Source organism: Astyanax mexicanus, chromosome 14 (genome assembly GCF_023375975.1).
Source record: "Astyanax mexicanus isolate ESR-SI-001 chromosome 14, AstMex3_surface, whole genome shotgun sequence".
In the NCBI taxonomy this organism is placed as follows: domain Eukaryota; kingdom Metazoa; phylum Chordata; class Actinopteri; order Characiformes; family Acestrorhamphidae; genus Astyanax; species Astyanax mexicanus.
This window is the reverse complement of record NC_064421.1, coordinates 28,976,313-29,002,438: the sequence shown is the minus strand read 5'-3', so window position 1 is coordinate 29,002,438 and position 26,126 is coordinate 28,976,313. Positions and strand designations below refer to the sequence as shown.

Genomic DNA, 26,126 nt, shown 5'->3' with positions numbered 1-26,126 from the left:
TTCTGATAAATTTACAAGCATTTTTCAGGTAAACCTTTAGTTGATGGCTTTCCTCAAGTGTGTTTAACTGATGAAAATTAGATAACAAAGTAGATTTTACCCCAAATTCCTTATGTAGTTGTTTACTCCAGCGACTCTCAACTGGTGGGTTGCTCAAATGTATTTGAATTTCTTTTTTAGTAAAAGTTACTTTGTAGGGGCTAAGTGCGGTCCAGCAGGCTAAGTGCTGCCACCTATGTCAACGGGGTCGATGATTCAAATTATGTTCATGGAGCTTGTCATCAGGACCAGAGCCCTAAGAGAGCACAATTGGTCTTGCTCTTTTTAGCTGGCTAGATGGCATTCTTTCTCCTCGTAACTCCAAAAAGGGAGATGTGGATTAGCACAAGGTGTCTGTGAGCTGGTGTATCGGTACCGAGTCATTGAGCTTTCCTCTGAGTGCGCTGAGTTCGAAAAGAGGTGATGGCTGACTTCACTTGGAGAAGGCATGTGTTAGTCTTCACTCTCCTAGTGTTGTGGGCTGGATACTTGGCCTTGTAAATTTGAGGGGAAATGCGATAAAAATTAGAAATAAAATTTAAATTTACTTAAAGTCTGTAAAGTCTATTTTAGTTGCTGTATCTTAGTAGATTTTACATAAATAATGTAGCACCATATTAACCCATGCATCTTAACTACTGATTCCTGCCATCATTTATTTGCATAATGAGTGTGTCTTCCCACCACTACTCACCATCAATGTGCAGTCTTGTCAACAAGGGCTACTTTTCCTTTGGTATTTTTGTTAACACAAGATTAAAAAAGTGGATTTCCAGTGTAATTATTATTAATGTGGCTTAAGATAATTATCTATTTCTTATTCAGTCAAGATTAGTCTCTATGCTTTTGTTTTTTAATAGAGGGCCAAGTGTTCGTCTATCCTTTCAGACTTCTCTTCTTTTTACCAAAAAAAAATAATCCAGCAGACTTCTTAGCAATCCTTAGCCAACATGAACGCACACTTCACAATTTTTTTTACCCAAAATGTTCTAATACAGTCGCTTACTCTGTTTTTTTTGTATGAAATATTACACAGTGTTGCCTACCAGAGGTAACAGCAGGTTATCTGTTTAGTATAGTAGCCTAGCTAACTCAGGTTATTAGATCCACACGTGGACGAAATTTTGATTTCAGAGGTGGGGGGGACACAAATGGCTTGAGAACCGGGGGCATTTGTGTAATATTGACCTCAAAGCAATATTACAGCTAAGCTTTTATTTTTATCCTCATTTACATAACATTATAACATTGCATTACCTTACATAACATTACATAACCTGATTTTTGAGTAAAAAAGCAGAAATTGAATTATTTTTACAAGAGAATGGGAGAAATAAAATAAATAATAATAAAATATCCATATTTCTATGCAAGTGCTGATCATACATTTTATTTGATAAATCTTATAACCATAAAAACTGCAGGGGGCCAAAACTAGCTTTTGAAAAAGTGCAGGGGACATGTCCCCCCGCCCCCCCAAATTAGGTTCGTGGATCCACACAACAATCCTATTAAAGCAACGTGTGGCACTATTGAGCTACATGTATGTGCTGTGCTGTACATGTTAAACACCAGGCTGCTATAAGCTACCACCCCACCATGTTTATTAATACTTTCAGAGCTTTATAATCCTGATTAGCATGAGCAAAGGCCACCGTGGTAGTAGGTTAAACGGAACGGTAAAGCTAAGCTTAAAAAAGAGGTGGGAGTGAAATATGAGTGATGATTTTCTTTCTTTTTTTTTTATACACGCATAGGGAGTGGTAAAGTTGAGCTTGAGTAAACGAAAGCAGTGTTGGAGCAGGGCCTGCCTGTTCTACTGCTACAGCTGCTGCTACACTTGCTCTGGAGAAGCTGTATAATAGCTATATAGTGTTCGTGCTGCAGTTCTCTCTCTCTCTACACAGAGCTATGCGGCTGGCTACTTAACCCTAATCGCGTCTAATCATATATCTGCACGCCGGGCTTTCCAGCATTCGCGCCGAAATGAGAGGGACGCTGTGAAAGACGTAAAGGCTGTAGGCTACTCAACAGAAGCTCCAGCTGAGGTAAACGACTGGACGTGAAGGAGCGCAGCTTCTGGCTGTTTTTGGAGGGACCCAGAGAAGGAGAGCAGAATTGCCCAGAGTGAAGAAAAGTGTGGGAAAAGTCGTAAGAGGAGGAAAAGAAAGACTTTACCTGGAGCTCGTGTAGAGACAGAAACGGAGGAGTCATTTTAGTTTGCGTTATGAGACGCTGAACTTGAAGATAGAGGGGTGGAGGCTGTGGTTGTGGTGGTGGTGGGCAGATGGGGGTGCTAAAACCAAATCAAAACCACTGAAAATGCGCTTCTCCAGGAACCCCAGCCACATGGACATGTTATTATCCACATGGGACAAGTCCTTACGTCTGCGGCGGGGGATCATAATAATAAACACCATTGAGAGAGGACCCATGCCGGATGAGTAGTGGGAGTAATGGTAGCTAGAGCTAAAACTTCATCAAGAAGAAGAGAGGATAAAAGAGAGAAAAAGTGAGAGTGTGAGTAAGTGAGAAAGAAGAGAGAGAAAGAGGAGGGAGAGATAGGAAGCGTGTGCTCTCTCTCTTTCTCATGATTATTTTCCACCCACTACCCACCACCACTACCACACTCCACCACCACACTCAACTCAACGACGGATGACCCACGAGAGCCGGGTTTAAACATATAAAGGACAGACTGCTGCCTGCCAGCGCCGACAGAGGAAGAGGAGGTGGTGGTGGAACGTCTGTAGCCTTTCTATAACCTACCTAGCTAACTTTACATAGCTAACTTAGGCTATCTACCTACCTGGAGAAGTGCGGCTTCCATGTCCCAGTCCCAGTCTGCGCTACTGCTACTACTGTTACTACTGCTGCTGCTTCTGCTTCTACTTTAAAGGTGATATTAAAAAGTGTGGGGATCACTGAAGGCACCCAAGGAACGGCCACTATCTCCCACACAAGAGCCGAGACACGGGAGCTGCTGCCTCCAAAATCAGGTAACTAATTTATCTAGCTAATTGGTTCCTTTTGTTATTTGTAAGCCTGTAGCGATGCGCGCAGGACGCCTCGTGCGTAAAAAGTGCGCAAAAAGGCGCACGAGCTGCAACTTTTTAAATCGATTGTTTTTACTGCTGTTGTTGATATTTCCCAAGATTTTATTGTTGTTAATGTTATTATCAGTGACATTCAGCGTTCATTTCTACAGCATGTGACCTTTGTTACAGTTTATGTTATAACCTATGCTACACGTGGGGCAGTGCCATAGCCTTAATAATAATGACAATAAGTCATTTTAAATACTTTAAAGACTAAAGTTTTTCAGACACTGTTGTTTTTTATTTTTTATTTTTTTGCATGCCACAGCTTCATGCCAGGCAGAGACTAGAAGAAAAAAAGAGAGTCATAGTCAGGGCGTAACTTAAATGTCTTTCATTCCTTAAGCTATACCGTGTCATCGTGCATAAGAAAAAAAGAAAAGAAAATGAATTAATAAAATAAATAAATATGCAGCTCTGAAAAAAAATGAGAGACCAAATTAAAAAAAAAACTCTGGATTATAATCAAGAGGAAGATTGAACACAAGCCACCAAACGAAGCTGAACTGCTTGAACTTTTGCAGTAGCATAAAGTTATCCAAAAGCAGTGTAAGACTGGTGCAGGAGAACATGTCAAGATGAATGAAAACTGTTTTTGAAAAAAGGGTTATTCCACCTAATATTGATTCCTGAACCATCAAAACTTTTTTTGAGACCTAAAATCTCTGCATCTTTTTTTCTCATTTTCTGCAAATAAATGCTCAAAAATGCTCAAAATTTGAGAGAAATGTCCGTAGTTTATAGAATAATACAACAATGTTACTTTTACTCAAACATATACCTATACATAGCAAAATCAGAGAAACTGATTCAAAAACTGAAGTGGTCTCAGTTTTATTTTTCCAGAGCTGTATATATAAACCTCGCTCAAGCATTTGACAAAGGTCATGTGGACCTGTAGCGTTAGTCCTTTGAGGCTTTAGCTGCACCGAATAAAGCTTCTGGATGGTCTAAAAGTTGGCTGTTCCTGTAACCTCTCTTCGTGTTTTGTTCCTCCAGGACTAGAGGGCAGTCAGGGCGGTCTCGCCTTCGCCCACCTTTCATTATGAGGGTGCTGCGCTCCCCGGTCTGCGTCGGGCTCTTGTTGGTCATTCTGGCGGCTGGCTCTTGCCGGGAGGGCAGCAGGGAGGGCAGCAGTCTGCTGGAGCTGCTGATGGACTCAAGCAGAGCAGCACGGCAGCAGCAGGCGGACCACAGCTCGACCAGCGTCCAGCAACAGCAACAGCCGCAGGAGCAGCAGCAACATGAGCCCCCCAAAAGAAATTATTCAGTAGAGACGACGGAGGGGAACGAAGTGAACAAGTCCTACCAGCACGACCAAGTACTGGGTAAGTATAACCAGTATGAGATTTGTTTGTATGTTATATGTAAATATTTTGTATACTGGTGGGAAAATGGTAAGATGTTGTCTTTATTTGGTTTTAATGCTAGATACTAGTCTATCTATCTGTCTGTCTGTCTAGCTCTGTCTATTTCTGTTTGTCTAAAATTAGTTCATAATAAATCCTTAACTGTAGTATTTTTTACTCTATTATCTTATGGTTAACATGGTTAATCCGTTTTATTTTATTTAAATTTGTTTGTTTTTACTATTATCATTAATGTGTCGTGTTTATTGTTATCATAAATTATTTTCATTTCTTTTAAATGATATAAAACCAGTATATTTTTGGCATGTGCATGCAAATGCTGTCATGCAAATCAACCAATCAATCAATCAATCTATCAATCAATCAATAAAAAACTACAAAGAGTTCTGTAAGAGATCCCATACAAGAACCATTAAGAAACACATTAAACTTCTTTTTTTCTAAAAAAAAATTGCACTAACTCTTTAACCTCTTTGTATGGCATTGCTCCAAGAACCATTTAAAAACACCTTTATTTTAAGGGAGTTTAGGTAATTCACTATTTCATCAGTAAACTATTTTATTTTCAAGTGCTTCAAGCAAAATCACATGATGTCTTATTTTACAAAGGTCCACTGTAATGCATCTATGAGTATAACTAATGTTTTTGGTGCCTTTTTACACTCTAAAAAACAGAGGTACGATATGAGTACTTTTTTGTACTCGAAGGTACACTCTTTATAATTGTACCCTCAAAGGTACAATATTGGTCTTTACGGGGTCAGATTTGTTCCCTCTGAAGTACAAAGTCATTTCTAACAGCAATAAGTACAAATTTGTACCATTTAACCAGCCAAAGGGTACATTCAGTATTCTGTATCACTGTACTAATGAACAATATATATTTTAATTGCACATTTTTTATTTGAAAGCCAGACACTTTTAGATCATCAAGTTTTTGAGCCATATTTAGTTGATGATAATGTTTATAATCTTTATGATCTTTACTGCCACAAAAACCATGGGTACAAAAAAGGACTTTCACTGAAAGGTACTTTTTTGTGCCTCAATATAAGGTACAGCCCCAGCGACAAGCTTTGTACTCTTTTAAGTACAAATCTGTACTTATATTTCTTAGAGTGTAATGAGGAAGGAATAATATTTGATACACTGGGGAAAATGTTGAAAATCTATCTATCTATCTATCTATCTATCTATCTATCTATCTATCTATCTATCTATCTATCTATCTATCTATCTATCTATCTATCTATCTATCTATCTAAACAATACACCTGTACATTTTAGTTTACGTCTCTTCTTTACATACATGTTGAACAGTATATAATGTGCACATTTGACTAAAGTCAGTTCAGTGGACCACTTTTTTATCAGTGCTTTTATGTGTCCTTAGATATGGTGAGAAATGTCTTTATTCGTTGGTGTACAGTGTGGCATATAGCCAAGGCTGTAAGATATTTTTACCCTGTGTGATTTCAGTAGCTGCCTGATAACTTCTAGTCTAGTCCATTTTCTATTATGTCTAGTTTAACAAGCAATTTGGCTGTGATACCTGATAATTCCTTTCTGCTAAGTAAGGATGACTAATCTACTGTTGATTTTGCTACAGAAGTCTTTCCGAGAGATCTGCGGCAAAAGGAAAAGTTCTTGAAACATTTAACAGGTGAGCAGTGTGCAGTAGCTGAGTAAATTGTGTGCTGCGCTGTGCTATGTAGTGTTGTGTGCACTTGATCATGCGTCTGTGTATCAACACCAGTTTGAATTTGTTGTTTGTTTCAGGGCCTCTCTATTTTAGCCCCAAATGCAGCAAACACTTTTATAGACTATATCATAATACCAGGGACTGCACGATACCAGCCTGTAAGTGCCACCGCCCTACATATCATGACACACATTTAACATAAAGTTCTATGCCGTATTAAACATTAGTCTTGATGTCTTTGCTTTATTATTCTTTACTTATTGTAATTATTTGAAACTGTTGTAATGTGTATGTAATAGATTGTATGGAAGTCTTATACAGTTTGATTTGTTTCACTTTTCCAGATTATAAAAGATGTGCTCGGCTACTCACAAGGTTAGCAGGCAGTCAGCGGTGCTCAGAGGGATAGACCTTACAGGTAAATTGTTAACTCAGAGCATACAATGCAATGATGTCATCCTCATTCTTCACTGGGTTATCTTGGCTGTAATGTGTGGTGGTAGAAATATAGTATCTTTTTAAAGCATTTATCCAACCTGATCCTAACAAATATCTTGTTCTTACACGTCTTACCATGTTTGCACAGCTTATTCATAGCATGCTTATTCCCTTAAATGCTGTGTATTCTTGAAAACTAAGTTCATAAATGTACTTCATGGGTCTCATTTATTGTTCATAGAAATGTGGCACAGTGCTAAAACCGTGAGGTCAAAGTCCTGATGGAAATTGTACAACGTACCAGAGAGTGCTTCCTCCTGCGCTTTCAAATGGCTTGATATCTCTCTGTGATTAAATGGTGATTCTGAGAACTAAAACACTAAAAAGGCTATTAGTCTTGCAATGCACATTAGGTGTTCTGCAGTTTAACCCCTTAAACATTGGCTTGTTATTCAGTTATTAGTTATTAGGCTTCAGATGATTCAGTAACTATGGTGAAACTAATGTGCAAGTTAGGTACTTAATGAATAAGGGGATGACCTCTGTGGACACATGCAGGCTGCAGGGTTGAGAGGGTTAAGTTTAAGGCCAAATTGCTTTTTACATACACTTATTTTTGCTGATGTCAGTTTTTGTTTAAATATTTAAAAACTCATATCAATACAATAATAAGCTTGTTATACTGGTGCAATTGCAGTATAATGCTGTTAAATTATCGTTTTATAATCCTTTTATGCATTTTTATTGCATAAAAATGGTCTTGTCACAATTATACAAAAAATAATAGTTTATTGCGACAGGTCTACTATATTCCCTTCACAATATCCTTAACTGTAGTATTCTTTATTGTATTGTCATATTTGTACATATTACATACAGCTATGAAAAAAAATAAGAGACCACTTAAAAATGATGAGTTTCTTGGATTTTACCAAATTGAAGACCTCTGGAATATAATCAAGAGGAAGATGGATGATCACAAGCCATCAAACCAAGCTGAACTGCTTGAATTTTTGCACCAGGAGTGCAGGCATAAAGTTATCCAAAAGCAGTGTGTAAGACTGGTGGAGGAGAACATGCCGAGTTGCCCGGACACTGTGAATAAAAACCAGGGTAATTCCACCAAATATTGATTTAAGTTTATGGATATAAAGTTGATTCCATAAAGAAGCACATCCTTCTTTAATGTTAAAGTTCTAAAGAATTTTGCATTGACTTCTTTAATCCCCAATTTGTTCGGTTTTAGTTTTTGTCTGGCTCTTCTTTGTATTGTATGGTATTTGTAATACCTTCTTTTTAGGGAGGTTTAATAGTTGTGTAACGGTTGTTATTTTTTTATTACACCATTAAACTATATCATTTTCATTAAAATATAAAGTGCTACAAGCAAAATCACATCATCTCTTATTTAACAAAGGTCCACTGTAATGCATCCAAGAGTATAACTAATGTTGTCACTCTTTTGCAGAGTTCAACAGATCTAGAGAAGTAAAGAGAACTGAGAAGAAAAAGTGCCTTGGAGAAGAATAGGGAAATCTGATGAACTCAGAAAATTTGTCATTTAGTTTTTTTTTTTTTTTAAACGAAATGGAACTCCTCCATCGATTTCTACATACAGTAGACATTTCTACATACAGGACTGATGGAATCCATGTTATCACTGAACTTTCTGATGACTCTAATGGTGCAAGTGAAGATGTTTTACAGAGAAGCAAATGAAAAAAGGACCCGCTGCCAAAAGACTGCTGCTGACTGCTGCTGCAAATGCTCGTCGGTTGATTGATTTGCCTTCACGAGTTGTGTTGTGTTTCTCGAGTTGTTTCCAAGTGGTCAGTTCTTTGAAAACCAGTGAGAGAACCAGACTACTTGTCACTTGCGGATGAACACAACACTAAGATAAGAATGGTCCAATACTCTTAATGGCCTCAGTCTCATAACAGACACCCAAAACCATGGTTAAATTATCATGAACTGCACAACAAATTCTTGCCTTTTCTTTTTTTTTGTTTTGTTTTTCTTTTGTATTTTCAAGACATTTCTGTTGGCAGAATTAAGTGACAAACAGTGCTGGGCGCGGTTTTTGTTTTAGGAAAGGAAACGAACAGCATTCTCCTGAATATGAATGTCGCATTGTGTATTAATATTCTAATGTATTTATATATTCAAGCTATTGTCAGTTGTCAGGCTGTTATCAAACGTATGTAAAAGCATCCCAGCTAGAGTGCAATATATGTAAATACTGTAAATATTAAATAAGAAAATATATGATCTTTAAATAAATGATAAACGTTTGTTATATAAATGTCTGATGAACTGTTTGTCGAGGTTTTGACGTGCTGGTGCTTATCTTAACTTGACTGTTTCAAACTAATGACAGTGCTTGGCTCGCAACGGAAGAATAATGCTTATGTTGGACTGTGTGGCGAAGAAAAGCGATGATTTACTGTAAACCGCAGGAACGTAATCCTGTTTGCAAGAGCTAGCGATTGATCTTATTGCTGAAACGGTGATCCTTTTACTACTGAACTGAATGGTTTCAGGCTATGTTAGCATTTTGATTGGATGCATATCACCCAGACAAATTGCCTTTGAATATCGCTATGAGAAATCTACATAATGATGCCACCGGAGCAACCTGCTGCTATTTGAGCCAGCCTACTTGAGGGTGTGATGGTAGGCATGAACTCTGCTCTAGGCTATGAGACTGCCTCAGAGAGATTTGAAGAGCATGACTAACATAAACTACCTGTCTGATTTCTCCTGAGTGCACTGTGGATCGCCAAGTCGTCTGACTCATCCAAATTAATAAAAGTGCTTGAAACCAATAGCTTGCACATGTCCTGGCATGTACCAGGCACATTGACCAATCAGCGAACCTGTTACTGCCATTACACAATGCAGGAACGCTGTTCATGCTTAATGCTTTAGTAAATCAGGCAGATAACACAGCACTGCTTGACTGAGCAACGGCCATTGGGGAACATACAGCTTGCATGCCCGTCAAGCTTTGCATGTGGTTGGTGTGTGTGAATAAGCCTTTGTTCCTAGACTACTGTCTAGGAACTTAACACTTTCCCCCGTTTCCTCGGTGTGTGGAAGGTTTACTTACTGGCAAACATTAGGCCCTTAGCCCACAGCACCCACACATCCATCCTGTGTAATGTGCTCAGGCATGCCGCAGTGGCGCTCACTCTAACAAGTTTATAGAAATTCTTCAATCAAGAGACACCCAGCAAAAAAAAGCCTCAAAACAAACATGCAATTACCAACATTACAGGCTTAAATTCGCCAGTGCAATTAGTTAACAGATGTACATTCATAAAAAGTCACATCAAAGGGCTCGTTGCGTGTGAAGATAGCCAGTAACGAATGAATGACAACGTACGTGAGGGGGAGAAGAGAGGGAAGATTAGTTTAGAGGACGAAAGCAGACAGGCAGCTAATGTGTTTAATCGAGGCATGTAGGCAAAGAGAAGCTGACTCTGATGAAAGTTCTCCTCAAGTACCGGTTTCTACATCAAATTGACACAAGTTGGGGAGAATTCCTTCCTCGGCTATCAGATCTCTGTGCCTGAATCAAAATCCTATAAAAGAAAATAGCACATGATGAGAAGGCACTTTGCAAAAGCTGTTTATGTAACAGTTCCTCAGGCTTCTGTTGGTGTCTGCACAAAGAAGCCATGCTGCAAAAGCAATACAGACTACATGCTCATTAAAGGAAGTACAACTACAAATCAGAAAAAGTTAAAATAGCATGGAAATGCAATGTAAAGAACAGCGATAATAATCCAAATCACAGTGATTCTTGCATTTACTTTGACTGTTATTCGATTGCATACAACATGAACCCAAGGTATTTCATGTTATCTTTGGTCAACACCATTTAAAGGATAATAATGAGATGCCAACAGGTGATCGTAACCTTTATCAAGCACTACATTAAAGAGATAACTTCAAAAATGCTTAAAACTTAAAACTATGGAGCAAAAACAAACCATATGTTCATCATCCTCATATTTTGTTGCGGCAACACCTAATTCTATCTTAGGGAATTACGTTTTTCGTTATGTACAGTAGATCTTATTCTGTGCATTGGGAACCCAGTCTGCAGTCAGTTCTTATGTAAGTTATGGATCGGTATGGATGCCTACATGGGCATTTAGCAGATGGGCTATATCCCCATGTATGGAGGTTGTTCTTTTTTTCTATGTCCAGAAGCATGCCTGTTAGTTTCTCTGGAATCAGAGACATCAGGAAAGGACAATTACATGGTTGAAACATGTATTGTGGTCAGAATAATCAGTATTCCTGACCGTTCTTGGAAGTTCTTGGCAATTAACACTATGGGTTTCAAATCAAAGTATAAAAGTGACCATGTTTTCAGCAGCACCTGCCTTCAAAAAAACATCTTTTTCCAAATGCATCTATGCATTTCTCAACTAAATAATGAAAAAAGAAACACTGCACACATTACAAAGGCATGGCTGCAGAAGAAGGGTGAATAGAGAATGTGTGGAGAGTTTTGAAATAAAAAAACAAAAATGACAACAATACTGTTGCACACCTTAAGGACGTGTTTGCAGGACGAATGGGTCAAAATAACACCTGAAACAAAAAAATGGGATTGTAATGTACTGTATATATGCATGCAAAACCTGACTTCCAAAAGGCATAAAGTTTTGAGTAAGATTAACTTTGTGTTGAAAATCCTACGCTGGTATATGTTGTGGTATCTTGAGGTGCTATCTTGTAAGATTGAACACCTGCCAGCATGCTCTTGGCAAGGCTATGTAAACAATCGGAATTGGAGCAAGGTCTGATAGTGGGGGCAGATGGATGAGACATATAATTTCCAAAGTTTTGTAAGCGTTTAACATTCATCAGTCCACAGTGTCACATGTGTACAGTAAAATATGTCCACCCACAGTGGACAGTAGCGCAGTGGTTGGTAATAATCGTGATTGGCGGCGTTTTGTGCTTTTACATTCACATCCATATTCAATGCTGAAGGACACATATCCTGCATATCCTGCAGGTCAGTGCAGTGTAATTTAGCTTCCATGGGATATGGCAGAAATCATGTCACATGATACTAGCTCCTGTCTTATGGTTTTTGGCATTTAAATGGTATACTACAATAAATATGTCATTTTCTCAGGTGAAAATTATAACCATACTACCGGGCTGCGGTCTGTGTTCAGGAGGTGCCTATGCCAGTGGAGTATATCTGTCAACTGAGTCAGCTTAGACAGTCGCTCTCTCTCTTTATCCCTGGGAAACTCCCACTAGCTGTTGCTGCACTGTGGTTTAGCTGGTCTGACTATTGATTTGGGACGGAGCCAAATCACAGTAAGCATGTAAGTAAAACAGTGAGCGCTGTTTAATATAGGCCATAGGTGATTGACAGGTGACCATTGTTCTGAAACAGAAGGTCAGATTTACAGAATGAGAATGTAATTGTACTGCTGTATGCTACCAAGACTATTATAATTCATTGTATCAAAAAAGTTATTTGTGAATAGTTAATTTTTGTAATTAGATTTATCTAACGGACCACACAAAAGAAAGCCATTTAGCCTTTCAGAAATACAACAAAAGCTGTCATATATAATACATCATATAATATTTTTTTTTTGTGCTTTATATGTAATTACGTTTCCTAGAAGTAACATGTTGATATATGTTTAATATTCTGTAAACATTTTGTATGCACCCCTTTCAGTATATTCAATATATTCATGCTGTATATATTGAATAATCTACCACACTAAAAATACTTCATTCACAGTTCAACAAAGAAACAAACAAAAATATATCATGCATAAACTTTGCTATTATGTTTAATTATCATCATTTTTCTTCAGATAAAGACTCATGTCATTCGTTGTCACTGTAATTTTAGTCACTTTTTGTTTGCGGTTTACTTTAACTTTATGCTAAAGAGGTGTTTGATAAATCCTTTTCCAGCTATAGGATTCATCAGGAATGCTAATAAATGTCCTCAGAACTGGCACTGCAATAAGGAATCTCATATTAAATAGTTATTTAGGCATTTTATGAAATTACCCATTTAAAGTTGTCTGGATGTATCCAGCAGGTAGTGCTAGTGAGCAAATGCAGGTGAAGGCTAGTGGGTCTCACCTGGGATTATCTTAATTCATATTTTCTTAATTAAGTATGGGGATACGTTTTTTTAATCCATTTACAGACATCCCAAGTTGCAAAAGTTGATTTCAGGGAAAATCAAAATCCACAGAAATGAAAGCAAAGACTGACAAAATCCAAACTTTGGCACAAAAATAACTAAATCTTGAGGAAATATGTTTTGATTCTTAGCTTAGTTGTGTGAATGTGCACACTGACGCTTGGAACTATGCTACACCATTCAGCATCTTTAGAAGCTCTGCAAACTTTGAGACATTGTTTCTCAAGACGAATAAGTCAAGAGGCTGTTTTGTGAATGTAGCTGTTTTGGTCAGTGGAAGGCAATTGATCTGTTCGTTACATACAGTATATGTGACCACAAAAAGTCTAGAGAAGTGCAGAGAATGACCATATTTTAACTAAAGCTGGCATGATGGATTTCCTGACACACCCAGAGGTGGAAAGTAATGAATTACATTTACTCAAGTTACTATAATTAAGTAGATTTTATGATTAATTTTTAAAAGTAATTTTACTTTTACTCAAGTACATTTTGACACAAGCAATTTACTTTGCTACATTGGAAAACTCCCTGTTACTGAGTAAAAAATAAAATGCTGGGGGAAAAAAGACAATTAAATAAAAAATAAAATAAAAATTAAAAATAAATTAAAAATTGGCAAGGATGCTCACGCGTGGAATAACGAGGCAATAACTTCCTCATGCAATACAAAATGTGCCCCACCAGACAGAGCTGTCAGCTTTCTGAACTTCTACATCAAACCTGTGAAAGCATGTGGTAGTGAGTATTTTTATCCTTAAATAATCTGCTTAAATGTTAAAAATAAAACATGTAAATATCAGTTAAAGCACAGCAATGGCAAGTTAAAATATAATAATGAACTGTAAAACTCTAAAAAATACAGTTTATAGTCACCAATATGACCATAACTTTTTAACAGTGAAGAAACAAAAATGGATCATAGAAACCTATACCACTTGTTCTTGAAAATGTTTTATGGTGTGTTCTGAACAAATACTGCCTGAATGATCCAAATTACTATGTGGAATAATAGTTCATTAAAAACAATTTCATTAAAGAATTTTAGCAAAGTCAAGGTACTTTTGTTTCATTACAATTTTTCTGTACTTTTTCCACCTCTGGACACACCTTTACCAAAGCTGTATTATGCTATAGATTCTATTATATTCTATTATAATAAAACATCATAATCTAACATGATGTCTATTAAATTGTCTTGTGTTTTGTATTTATTGTATTTATTGTTATTTAGTGTTATAGTTTTATGTTGCACTCTTGCACTTTATGTTGTCTTTTGTTTGTTGTTCCATGTTGCACCATGGTTCCGGAGGAACGTAATTTCACTACACTGTGTACCTGTAGTCAGATGTAATGACAATAAAAGCCTTTTGACCTTGACCTTGACCCATAGTAAAAAGTTTATTTTTTGCTTTAGGACTATCACATTTTAGAAGTTAATAAAGTTGTAATGTGCAATGACATGTAGCAAATTTGACTTAATATGCATATTTAAAAGATAGATTATAAGACAAAGAAATGAACTAAAACGAACTAAAACTAAATAATATGACCTTCTTGTCATTTATTGTTATTTGAAAATGAAAACAGAATTTCTTCAGTGTAACATAATGTAAAATATGTTTTCATTGCAACTAAGAGGCAATGTGCAATTATTTGGGACAATAATCTTAAAAGTTCTTTATTTTTTATTATTTATATTGTATATACTGTACTGTTTATTTTATCTATGTTTTGTACTGTGTGCCGTGCTTTACCTTTGATGCTGTAATTCTGTAAATTTCTCAACTGTGGGACTAATAAAGGATTATCTTATCTTATCTTATCCTACATTATCTTATCTTATTTTCTTCATCCAACAAATAATGTGCCAGCTATGGCTTTTACTAGCAAAATGTCCGATATGGCCCCCTTATTAGAAAAGTGTGCATTAAAATTACAAAATAATGCATGCAATATTATTTATTAATTTGTACAAATTATTTGTAAAAATGTACAAAATATATATACCATAGGTGTTAGGTCGTAACACTCTCAAACACAATGACATCAGTGATTAATCACCCCATTACTGTGAACCTGCAAATTACATTGAAAAAGTTAATGAGTTAACATGTAATGTTTACATTGGCCATTACCTGGATGAACAGCAACATCATTAGGTGCAAAAAATGTCATTCTGCTGCATTTCTGCTGCCTTTTCTCACACTGGTTAACAAACCCTCTGGAAAACATTAATTCTTCTCAAAGTGACGTGAAGCATTCAAGGAACTCCATAAGCTGATTACTGGACTGGACCTTTGGGGAGCACATGATCTGAGAATGTTCAAAGTAGTGATCCTTTACATTTCACCACTGAAAGTTCTGCAGCCTTACACCTTACACTTTTAATACATTTAGCTTAATAGAGTGAAATTAGTGTTGAGTTATATGCTGAGTTTAAGTTTTACAAATTAAAAGTCAGCTGTGTCTCTTAGCCTCTCTCTTCCAAGTAAAAAAAAAAATGGGTCAAGGAAAATGACCTGTGAAAGGGGTGCCCCCATCCTTAATCTGTGTGCTATTACATGTATAGCAATTCTAGTGAGTGACTGACTGTCACATTTTTACCTCTTTTTAGAAGGTCACACAGAATCACACTTATATAAAGAGATCTCAGCAGCTAATTTTTTGCCAGTTTCAGTCCCTTTCAGAATGAGACATTTAAGCTAATATCACCCTGGCTTACCAGAACACTCAGGTTTCCTCAGTGTAGCGCTCTCAGGCGACATTAGCGGTTAGTGGCTAATGCTAATGCACCAGCCTTAGTGTTGGAGAAATTTGGGAATCTAATCTTGCTGTAAATAAACTGAAACGCTTTACTTATCCAAATAAACAGCTGTAAGTAGAGAAATCTGTGTAGATTAACATCCAGTGCTTGTTTGACTTTAAAATAAAGTGTTTTCTTTTTAAGAATTACATTTTGTTTACTTAGCTTAGCTTTACAGGTACCTTATAACCTGCTGAATTAGAAGAAAAAAAACATGGCGACACCCCTGTTCCTTACTAGTGTCACATAATGCACCAATCCAGTGCACCTTATGTATGAAAATAGACCAGAAAATAGACCTTAGTTAGATAGTGATAGTGCACCTTGATAGTGCGCCTTGACAGTGTGCCTTATAGTGTGAAAAATACGGTATATATTTCTACAGAATTTGTTTAAGGTTTCTTTTATGTTCTAAAGCTCCTGTTCTGTCAACTTATGTGCTTTTTTTATTTATTGACTGACACGGAAATACAATGATGATTATTTTTGCTTTGTAACATGGTCCATAATCATGCTGGAAGCAGTGGTGGATCTTCTGATTTTTATCTCCATAAAAACCTTCTTATCACTTTTACATGCTTTTTTATTGTACACAGACAAAAATCTCTCAGACAGACAGTATGTAGGAAAATCCAGCATTTTATAATTTTTTTAAACCCACTACTTTTTCACAAATTGTGTCATCAAAACTTCTCTCCTACATAAGTTTTAATCACGCTGGACATTCTCTATTTGGCTCATTAATGCTTCTATGAATGAATCTATAATCTGATAAATGCTCTTAGGCAAAGGACTGTCAAGGGTGTCAAGGGCATTTTGGGGGGCTGATCAGATTTTTAGCTGGGGTCACTGCTCCTCTGGCCCCGCCCCTAGGATAGTCATTGGCTAGAAGCAGCTGTTAGAGGATAGGTAAACTCAGAGCCATAGAGAGAGAGAGTGGCGACAACGGAAGTTCAAAATCCTTGATGGTCACGTGATTCATGGAGATTTCAGATAGTTCCAGGAAGTTCTTGGTGGGCAATTTGAGCCCATAAACACAGAGACAGAATTGCGATTTTGGGGCACTATATATATATATATATATATATATATAAATAATAATATATAAATAATCCTCAATAAATTATCTATGTATAATGAAATAATATATATATATATATATATATATATATATATATATATATATATATATATATATATATATATATATATATAATGAAATTTATTTATTATTTCATTATTTCATTATACATAGATAATTCATTGAGGATTATTGTGACCATATATTGACTTATTTAAGGCTTATGTTATTCTGTGTGAATCCAATATTGTAATCCATAAGAGACTTTTTATAGGCTAAAATTTTATGTTAATTAATATTAATTTCATGACACTGTGCAAATGCAGTCGCTACAAGTAAAATTTTAGGTTCAAAAGAAGATGGAGAAGTTTTGGCTTGCAGATATTAAGAGTTTACTGCAAAAATAATGAAATCAAAGGATACAAACATCAGCACATATTTTTTAAGTCACCACCTGAATATTTCATGCAGAATTTTTTGGATTAAGAAAGAGGAACCACATTATTTGCAACAGCTTTATTATTTTACAACAAACATGAGTTGATATATAACTTTAAAGACTGATATCAGAATAAAGAGAGGCTACATACAGAAAAACAAAGTACAGAACACATGTAAATCAACTAAAAGAAAATAGTACATTGCACATGTAAATAAACCAAAGAAACAGCACAGATTACATAAAATGGGGTTTACTTGTGTAGTGCTTGTGTAGTTCGGAAGAATGAACCCTGGGGAATACAAAAGCAGGAAGAGAATAAGAAAATTGAGACATGATTGCATTTAATACATGAATACAATTAAACATTTTGAAAAAATTACCTACATTTTATTATTATTATTATTATTATTATTATTATTATTATTATTTATTTATTTTTTTAACATCCTGTTTAAGAACATGAAGACAAGAAAGATGATTGTATTAAAGTTGTTATATTTTGTATTCATTATTTACTTATTTTATATTTATATAAAACAAACAATAAAACACACTTATATTTATTGGGTTTGTTTTTGGCACACTATTACTAGTGCATCTCAGAAAACCTGAATATCATGAAAAATTTTCTAGCATAGTTTAATTTTAAAAAATCTGTCAAATTTTATAATCACTACATATAAAGAGACATATCCCAAAACTGTTTTTGTTTTACTTTTCTAAAAGCTCATGAAAAAAAACAGAAATAATAAATCCCTAAAATATTTCATTGAAAACTTAAAATATAAATGGTTAGATGTGTCACTGTAAACATAATTAATACAAAAGATGACTGTTAATTAAACAATATTAAACATTTCTTTTGGGATGCACTGCTATTAAACAGAACTAATTATGCTATCTTAAATTACACATGCATTGGAAAAGTGTTTTTTCCCCACTGTTGACAATGTATCCGATATCCTCAGTCAAACATATATAATAAAATAAATATAGGTCATATCACCTTAAATCATATCTCTGTTAAATTAGCAGTTACTTAGACAAACAGTAAGATAGCTAGTTAGCGTTAGCTACCTGAGCAATAGGTAGCTATCATTTAGCAAAATTCTGCAGTACTACTTAGTACTTAGTTTCCACAGTAGTCTGTATTTATAAAGCATTTATCTCTTGTTAGTGTTTAAAGTTCTTTCTGAAATGAATATAGTTAAGCTTTATTTACCTAGCTAGTTAGGTTAGCATGGTCTACCTGGATATATAAGATATTTATTTAGCTTAGCATGGTCTATTTGGACATATAAGATATTTGCAATATTTAGTTAGCTTAGCATGGTCTACCTGGATATATAAGATATTAAGATATTTAATTAGTTTAGCATGGTCTATCTGGATATATAAGATATTGATATAAAAGATATTAAGATGTTTACTTACTTAGGTTAGCATGGTCTACCTGGATATATAAGATATTAAGATATTTAATTAGTTTAGCATGGTCTATCTGGATATATAAGATATTGATATATAAGATATTAAGATATTTAATTAGTTAGGTTAGCATGATCTATCTGGATATATAAGATATTGATATATAAGATATTAAGATATGTACTTAGTTAGGTTAGCATGGTCTATCTGAATATATAATATATTGATATATTAGATATTTACTTAGTTAGGTCAACATTGTCTATCTGGATATATAAGATATTAAGATATTTAGGAATTTACAACTAATAGGCTCTCAGTCATTAATGTTAAATGCCAGTAACTGTATTTGCGTTGTCCTGGCATAGATTTACTCCCCTAAATCTGCTTTTTAAGAGAGGGATCATTCATTAAAATGCTTTAATGCACGTGGTAATTAGATTCTGAGGTCCTGATAATACACAAACAAGTTTTTTAAGCGTACTAACCTGTAAAAGTGGATCACACATGGTGTATCCTGCTCCAGCTTCACTGTGCTGATAGTATTTGCTGCTAACTTCCGGAAACTATTGACAGGCTCCACGGTCCGCCATTGCTGTAAAAAACTGGTCCATTGGAGTGAACGGAGTTGACGCAACTCTCTCTCTCTATGGCTCTGGGTAAACTGAAATGCCCATGAAAGAATGTGCATGGCAGCACCAAAACTAATAGGACTAATAAGCTAATAGGCCTAACGTGTGCTAAGGAACCGACAGCAGTGTTTCTCCAGGGCCATTTCACCGAATAGGTGCTATTTCTGTCCTCAGGAAATGTTTAAATGTGTGCACACAAAATAACTTTAAAATAATATTTTATTATTAAGCATAGTGTCTTGTACATTGATCTAATTTCGAAAGTAAAATATGTAATTAAAAACATTAATAAAAACTACATAAAAGACTGAAAAATGGCATTTGTTACCTGTTCACACTGTCTCTAACTATAAACTTTATCATTAAATATAATTCTTAAAATCCTTCAGAGATGTAATTGTTTTAGTATTGTTGTGACTCCAAATCCCAGGTATGCTTTAAAAATATTTTTCTTAATAAATTCATAATTCACTCAGTCCTGTAACTGTAAAACATTACCCCATCTAAAACATTTAAAACATTCAACAAGTCATATCTACAACAGGAAGTGACATCAGCTGGTTCTTCTGAAGATCATGAGAAAACCAAAATTAAGTTCCCTCATTTGTTTTTCTGTATATTTGTTCTTATTGTAACTGTGACTGAGGAGGTCAATCTTAACACTCCTTATTGTTACCTAAATTAATTCTTAGATCTTATTTGTTTATTTTTTTAAATACACATTTGGGGAAAATGACTAGAAAGTGCTCAACATTTAGCTTTTTTTTATGTTTTTGCTATGTTAATGCCAAAAACTAATTTCTGTTACTTTCATTCCTGTTACTCAAAACATAAAATGTAACAGAAATGAGTGCCAGTAACAGGAGTGAGTTCCAGTTACAGGAATGAGTGCCAGTAACAGGAGTGATTTTTTTTTTGTCATAAATATACATTTTTTTTAACATTCAGTCAACCATTTCTTTAAAAGAAAGGCTTTTTTGGAAAAAAAAAAATGGTGGACTTGCTTTTTAAATGTCACATAAGTTTTGCATTCTTCAATTTAGAAACCTGAGTTTGACCAGTATATGTTTCGAATAGTTAAATACATGTGTTTTTAGATTCAGAGTTGAAAAACAATAAAAAAAAAGTTTTAATTTGGAAGAATAAAAAAAAAAAAACAATGGCACCCTTTCGGTGGAATGGCCCTTAAACTTTTTAGACTAAATACCACCAATGACCAAACTAACACTTACAATTCTCACCTACGAGCCAATTCACAGGAACACAGTTTGGTAAGCCTGTGCCACTGCAGCCTCAGCTTTCTGTTCTTAGCTGGCAGAAGTGAACAGGCAACTGATAAACACTGGTAACCTGCAACCACATCTTTAAACATACAACAGTTGCAGCTTCAGAAATGATTTATATTGGCATATCTGACATATCTGACATGTATGACTTCCAAGAACTGTCGTGATTGGCCATGATGAACTCTATTGCACCATCAAACACCTTACACTTTTTTTCCCACATGGTTTGTTTATGTTGCATGCAGGTGCCTCTTCCAGGCCTTAAATGCACCCTACCAGGCAGGAGAAAAGAGACACTTGTTACATTTCTTGCATAGCTGGGTGTGGATGAGTGACATTTGAGGGGGTGGTGGTATAAAACCCAGACAAGAGCAGTGAGTGCATCTTCATTTTGACTTCCTCGCTGGGGCAGGGAGAGCTGCTACTGCATTCTAGGAGCCGAGACATGCCGAGCTTCGCATGAGGAAGTAAGAAACTGAGGACTGCAGTGCAGCTGCAACTGATGATTCATATGCAATGATTCACGTTTGCGTGCGTGTGTGCATTCTTGTGTGTCTGTGTGTGTGTGTGTGTGTGTATGTGTATGTGTATGTGCCCTCTGCCAGGACAACTTCATTTTTAGCTGATTGCCACAGCGCACATGACAAGCCAGTTTGGCTGATTTTTTTAAGCCTGCGAGACATGGCACAGGTCCCGGCGAAAGAATGGAGAGGTCCAGTCTTCCATATTTTAGGTTGAATAAAACTGCAGTAACTGCCTAAAGTAATAAAAAGGACAGAACAAGAATTTGTACTAGTTCAGAAAACATGTGGAAATATTAGAACTGAACATTCGAACCTAAGGAGATTTCACTAGACTTAAGGAATAAGCATCATGAGCCACAGACAACGTGAAGCACATGATGAGCACTGCCAAACTCAGAGGAGAACAACTGTCATATCTCAGAGGGGGAGATCATCAGGACGTACAGGCTGAAAAAAATATTTTTATATTTAGAAATGTCTTATTTAGGTCATGATATTTGAACACAAAGACCTTCTAATGCAACGAACAATGTGCTGATTATCCTGAATATTAATACAACACAGTGGGAATTGGACTCTATTGCCCTTTTCCTTGGTTCAACAAGTCTGGGGCATTTGAGGACCTGGATCTTCTTTGTTTACTGAGTTTGTCGTATTTCATATTGATAACTGAATCTGAGAAAACGGGCATCAAACAATAAAGATTCTCCTTTTTGGAGAGAATGTGTAACTGCACCGAACATGCTAAAAGGTGCATTTTGGTGCAATCTCCATGTCTGTTTTCATTAATAAATGTTGCTTTGCAGGAATGTTAGCTGATGCTACATAAATTAAAGTGTTAATTTTTCCAGATTAATTGAATGTGTCAACATTGACAGCACTAATCTATTTATTAAATTATTCCTGCTAATGGTACAATAAGAATTTCCAATGTTTTGAATCAGTCCATCATGTCTAATATAAATATGAGCAGAATGTTATTAAGAAAATAGCAGTTCAGGGGAACTGTGGAGGTCAAGAAAAGATCTGAAAAAAAAAGTACATCCACACTAGAAAAAAAAAAAGAATTTATTTATCAATTTAAATAAATGTGATTCATTCATTGACTTTGACTAAATATTTTAACAGCGCAAACCTCACTAAGGAGATGCCCAAATACAGACAACACATCGTATGCGCTACACGAGAACGCAACACACTGGATAAATGCTATACAAGCATTAAAAACGCCTATCGCGCTGTCACGCGCGCAGCTCTCGGACTTTCCGATCACAGCCTCGTTCACCTCATTCCCACGTACCGGCAGAAACTCAAATCCAACAAGCCGGTCGTTACAACAGTGAAGAGGTGGACCAGTGGAGACATTGAGAAGCTGCGGGGCTGCTTCGAATCCACAGACTGGGCTGTATTTGAGGAGGCGACAGACGGACTGGACGAATACACAGACACTGACGTCATACATAAGTTTCTGTGAAGACAGCTGTATTTCAACCAGATCACGTGTTAAATACAGCAACAGCAAACCCTGGTTTACTGCTGAGCTCAAACAGCTTCGGAGGGAGAAAGAGGCAGCTTTCAGGAGTGGAGACAGAACTGTCTACAAAAAGGCCAAGTACAAACTGGAGAAAGGGATCAAGGCAGCTAAGAGAGTGTACTCGAAGCAGCTGAATAGCCATATCACTGCCAATGACCCATCTTCAGCCTGGAACAGTCTTCAACTTCTCACTGAGTACAAAGTGAGAAAGACCCCCCTCCTCCTGAACGACCGACAGCTCACCAACGACCTGAATGAGTTCTACTGCAGATTTGAACTCCCAAAAGTCACTCAGCAAACTGCCTCCCCCCATCATCATCACCTCCCCTCCTCCCCCACGCTGACTCTCTCACCTCCACCCCCTGCTCGTCTCTCCATCAATGTGCAGGACGTCCACAGGCTCTTCAGCAGGCAGAAGGTGAGGAAAGCTCCGGGGCCTGACTCAATCTCTCCATCCACCCTAAAACACTGCTGTGAACAACTAGCACCAATTTTCACCAGTATCTTTAACAAATCACTGGAGCTCTGCTGCGTTCCAGCCTGTTTCAAGACCTCCACCATCATTCCAGTCCCCAAAAAACCCAACATCACTGGACTTAATGATTACAGACCGGTTGCCCTGACCTCTGTAGTCATGAAGGTCTTTGAACACCTGGTCCTAGCCCACCTTAAGACCATAACAGAACCTCTGCTGGACCCGCTGCAGTTTGCATACAGAGCAAACAGGTCTGTCGAGGACGTAGTCAACTTGACCCTGCACTTTATCCTGCAGCATCTGGACAGCCCTGGAACCTACGCCAGGGTTCTGTTTGTGGACTTTAGCTCGGCTTTCAACACTGTTGTGCCGCAGATACTTCAAAGCAAACTGTCCCAGCTGTCAGTGCCAGACTCCATGTGTCAGTGGATTGTGGATTTCCTGACAGACAGAAAACAGCAGGTGCGGATGGGGAAACAAACTTCAGACCTACGAACACTCAGCACTGGAGTTCCACAAGGGTGTGTTCTCTCACCTCTTCTCTTCAGCCTCTACACCAACGACTGTGTCTCCAAGGAACCAGCTGTAAAGCTTCTGAAGTTTGCAGATGATTCCACTCTAGTAGGTCTCATAACCAACGGTGATGAGTCTGCTTACAGAAAGGAGGTCCAGCAGCTGGTGTCTTGGTGCAGCAACTTCCACCTGCTGCTTAACACAGAAAAGACTGTAGAGATGGTGGTGGATTTCCGACGCAACCCACCACCCGTACCCCCTCTCTACATCAATGGCTCAGCAGTGTCCACTGTGGAGTCACTCAAGTTCCTGGGCACCACCATATCTAGGAACCTGAAGTGGGAAAGGAACATCATCTCCATCATCAAGAAAGCTCAACAAAGATTGTTCTTCTTGAGACAGCTAAGAAAATTTGACCTCCCACAGACCTTGATGGTCCAGTTCTACACAGCGATCATCGAGTCCATCCTCACCTCTTCCATAATCATCTGGTTTGGCTCCTCCACCTCACATGAACGAGCAAAACTCCAGCGCGTCATCAAGTCAGCAGAGAGGATCATTGGATGTAACCTGCCAACACTTCAGGAAATCTACACCAGCAGGATGAGGAAGCGTGCTGGCAAAATCATGACTGCCCCCTCACATCCTGGACATCACATCTTCCAGACTCTCCCCTCTGGTAGAAGGCTTCGAACAATCAAAACCAGCACAACACGACACGCAAACAGCTTCTTTCCCAGAGCTGTAGCACTCCTTAACCACAGTGGACACATCTGAGTCTCCAAACATCTCACTCACTGAACTGTATTCACAACTGACTGGATTTACAATCTGCTCACTTGCACTTTGCTTATTTGCACAGCTATACAGATGTTCCTCTGTAACTTCCTAAGCAATATTTAAGATAAACCTACCTCAGAAACATTCGGTTCTAATAATATATTCATATGTGTACAGTACAGATTTTATTTTATTTTATTTAGCTCTTAGCTCCTATCACTCTTCAGTGCTCTTTATTTCTGTAGAACTTTTAACTCTATTCTTATTCTATTTATTGTTTATTGTTCATTCTTTTGTAGTGTGATGTTTGTCTATAGTCTCTGTATTTGTTATGTGTCATACACGTGTTGCTCTCACCAAGACAAATTCCTTGTATATGTAACATACTTGGCGAAATAAAGTGATTCTGATTCTGATTCTGACTTCTTGTTACTGACATGCCCCCAACTGGGAAATTCAGGGCTTATCTCAAATTAAATTCATGTGCTCTCATCTCGTAAATACAATATTACTGACACGACCTGAAGGCAGCATAAGTCCATAAAGCTAGTTTGAAGATGATCTACAATTTGCAACTGTTAAAACAATTTGAATCAGGATTTTTTTCTGGTCGGTTCTACTGCTTGACTGTATAAAAAATTATCCTCTTAATCCATTACTTATTTTAAATAAAATAAAACAACTGCCATATTGCCACTGAAAAAAAATGGTTGATTCTTTTAGGAAGGTGTTGATATGAGACTCTGAAATCTTGTGGATAGAATCAAGCAAAATTGAAAAAAAAAAAAATATAGATTTGCGTAACAAATTATATTTACTTTGTAACTGTTCATAACTGACATACACTAAACACACCTTTACAGTAGCTATTGAACTATAGACAGCCTCTTATACCCACAGTCTATGATATGAACACATAGAACATCCTTGTGAACATAACTTGTAAATTAGGGTTAGCCAGGAAAACAGACTTAAACACCTCAGCCATCCAAAAACTACTAAACTACTATAACTCTATATGCTACTACAATAGTATAACTTTTTAAAGCATTTTAAAAATGAGACTGAACAAATACATACAATTTGTATTTATTTACCCTTTTTTATTGAGTCATATGCACTTAAACAATCAAACAAAGTCAAACAGAAACAACTCTAGAACATGTTTATATATTGTATATTGAATAAAAATAAACTAAAATAAAACAAACAAACAGCAACAAAAAGTAAACAAGCTAACACTGGAATTCAAATAAAATTTAAAAGCTTTAAATCTAAAATAAAATTATAACATTTCTAAATTTCTAATAAATAAAGTGTATTTATAGTTTTGTAGATCAATTTAAACAAATATTTGGCATACAATTTCATCTTATGTATATAATATTTTAAAAGAATTTAAAAATGGGATTCGAACAGAAACATACTATTTGTATTTTTGTTTAGACTATTTCTATTGACTTACTTTTATGCACTTAAATCTGTCAAACAATGTCAAACAGAAACAACTGTAGAACATTCTTCACATAGTTATAATAAATAAATAAAACAAACAAACAGCGAAATAAAAAACAGTAGATATGTAGATCAGTGTAAACACATATTTGGTATAAAATGTCATCTTATGATTATCATTATAATTATCATATTATTACAACTATAATACAATTAGAAACAAACAACGATCATAAAGAGAAAGAGAAAATATTAAAAGGGGAAAAAAACAGCTCTAGGGGTCCTGAGAGAGTTTCACTCAGCGTCATTCTCCCTCAT

General features: G+C 36.4%; 1 protein-coding gene across 3 annotated transcripts; it reads left to right on the top strand.

Moving 5' to 3' along the window:
* Positions 1–1,707: 1,707 nt before the first annotated feature.
* On the top strand, positions 1,708–8,931 carry LOC103031040 (ALK and LTK ligand 2b-like). Of its 3 annotated transcripts, none has more exons than XM_007239267.4 (6): positions 1,708–3,038; positions 4,137–4,465; positions 6,120–6,170; positions 6,287–6,367; positions 6,554–6,627; positions 8,116–8,931. In XM_007239267.4, exons 2-5 carry the CDS (start codon positions 4,183–4,185, stop codon positions 6,616–6,618), a joined length of 480 nt encoding a protein of 159 aa, XP_007239329.3. In that variant the 5' UTR covers positions 1,708–3,038; positions 4,137–4,182; the 3' UTR covers positions 6,619–6,627; positions 8,116–8,931. The 3 variants fall into 3 exon arrangements, with proteins under 3 accessions (XP_007239329.3, XP_015458541.3, XP_007239327.3); XM_007239265.4 differs by having other exon boundaries at positions 1,714–3,038; positions 6,117–6,170; XM_015603055.3 differs by lacking the exon at positions 6,287–6,367 and having other exon boundaries at positions 1,709–3,038; positions 6,117–6,170.
* The last annotated feature ends 17,195 nt before the right edge of the window (positions 8,932–26,126 follow it).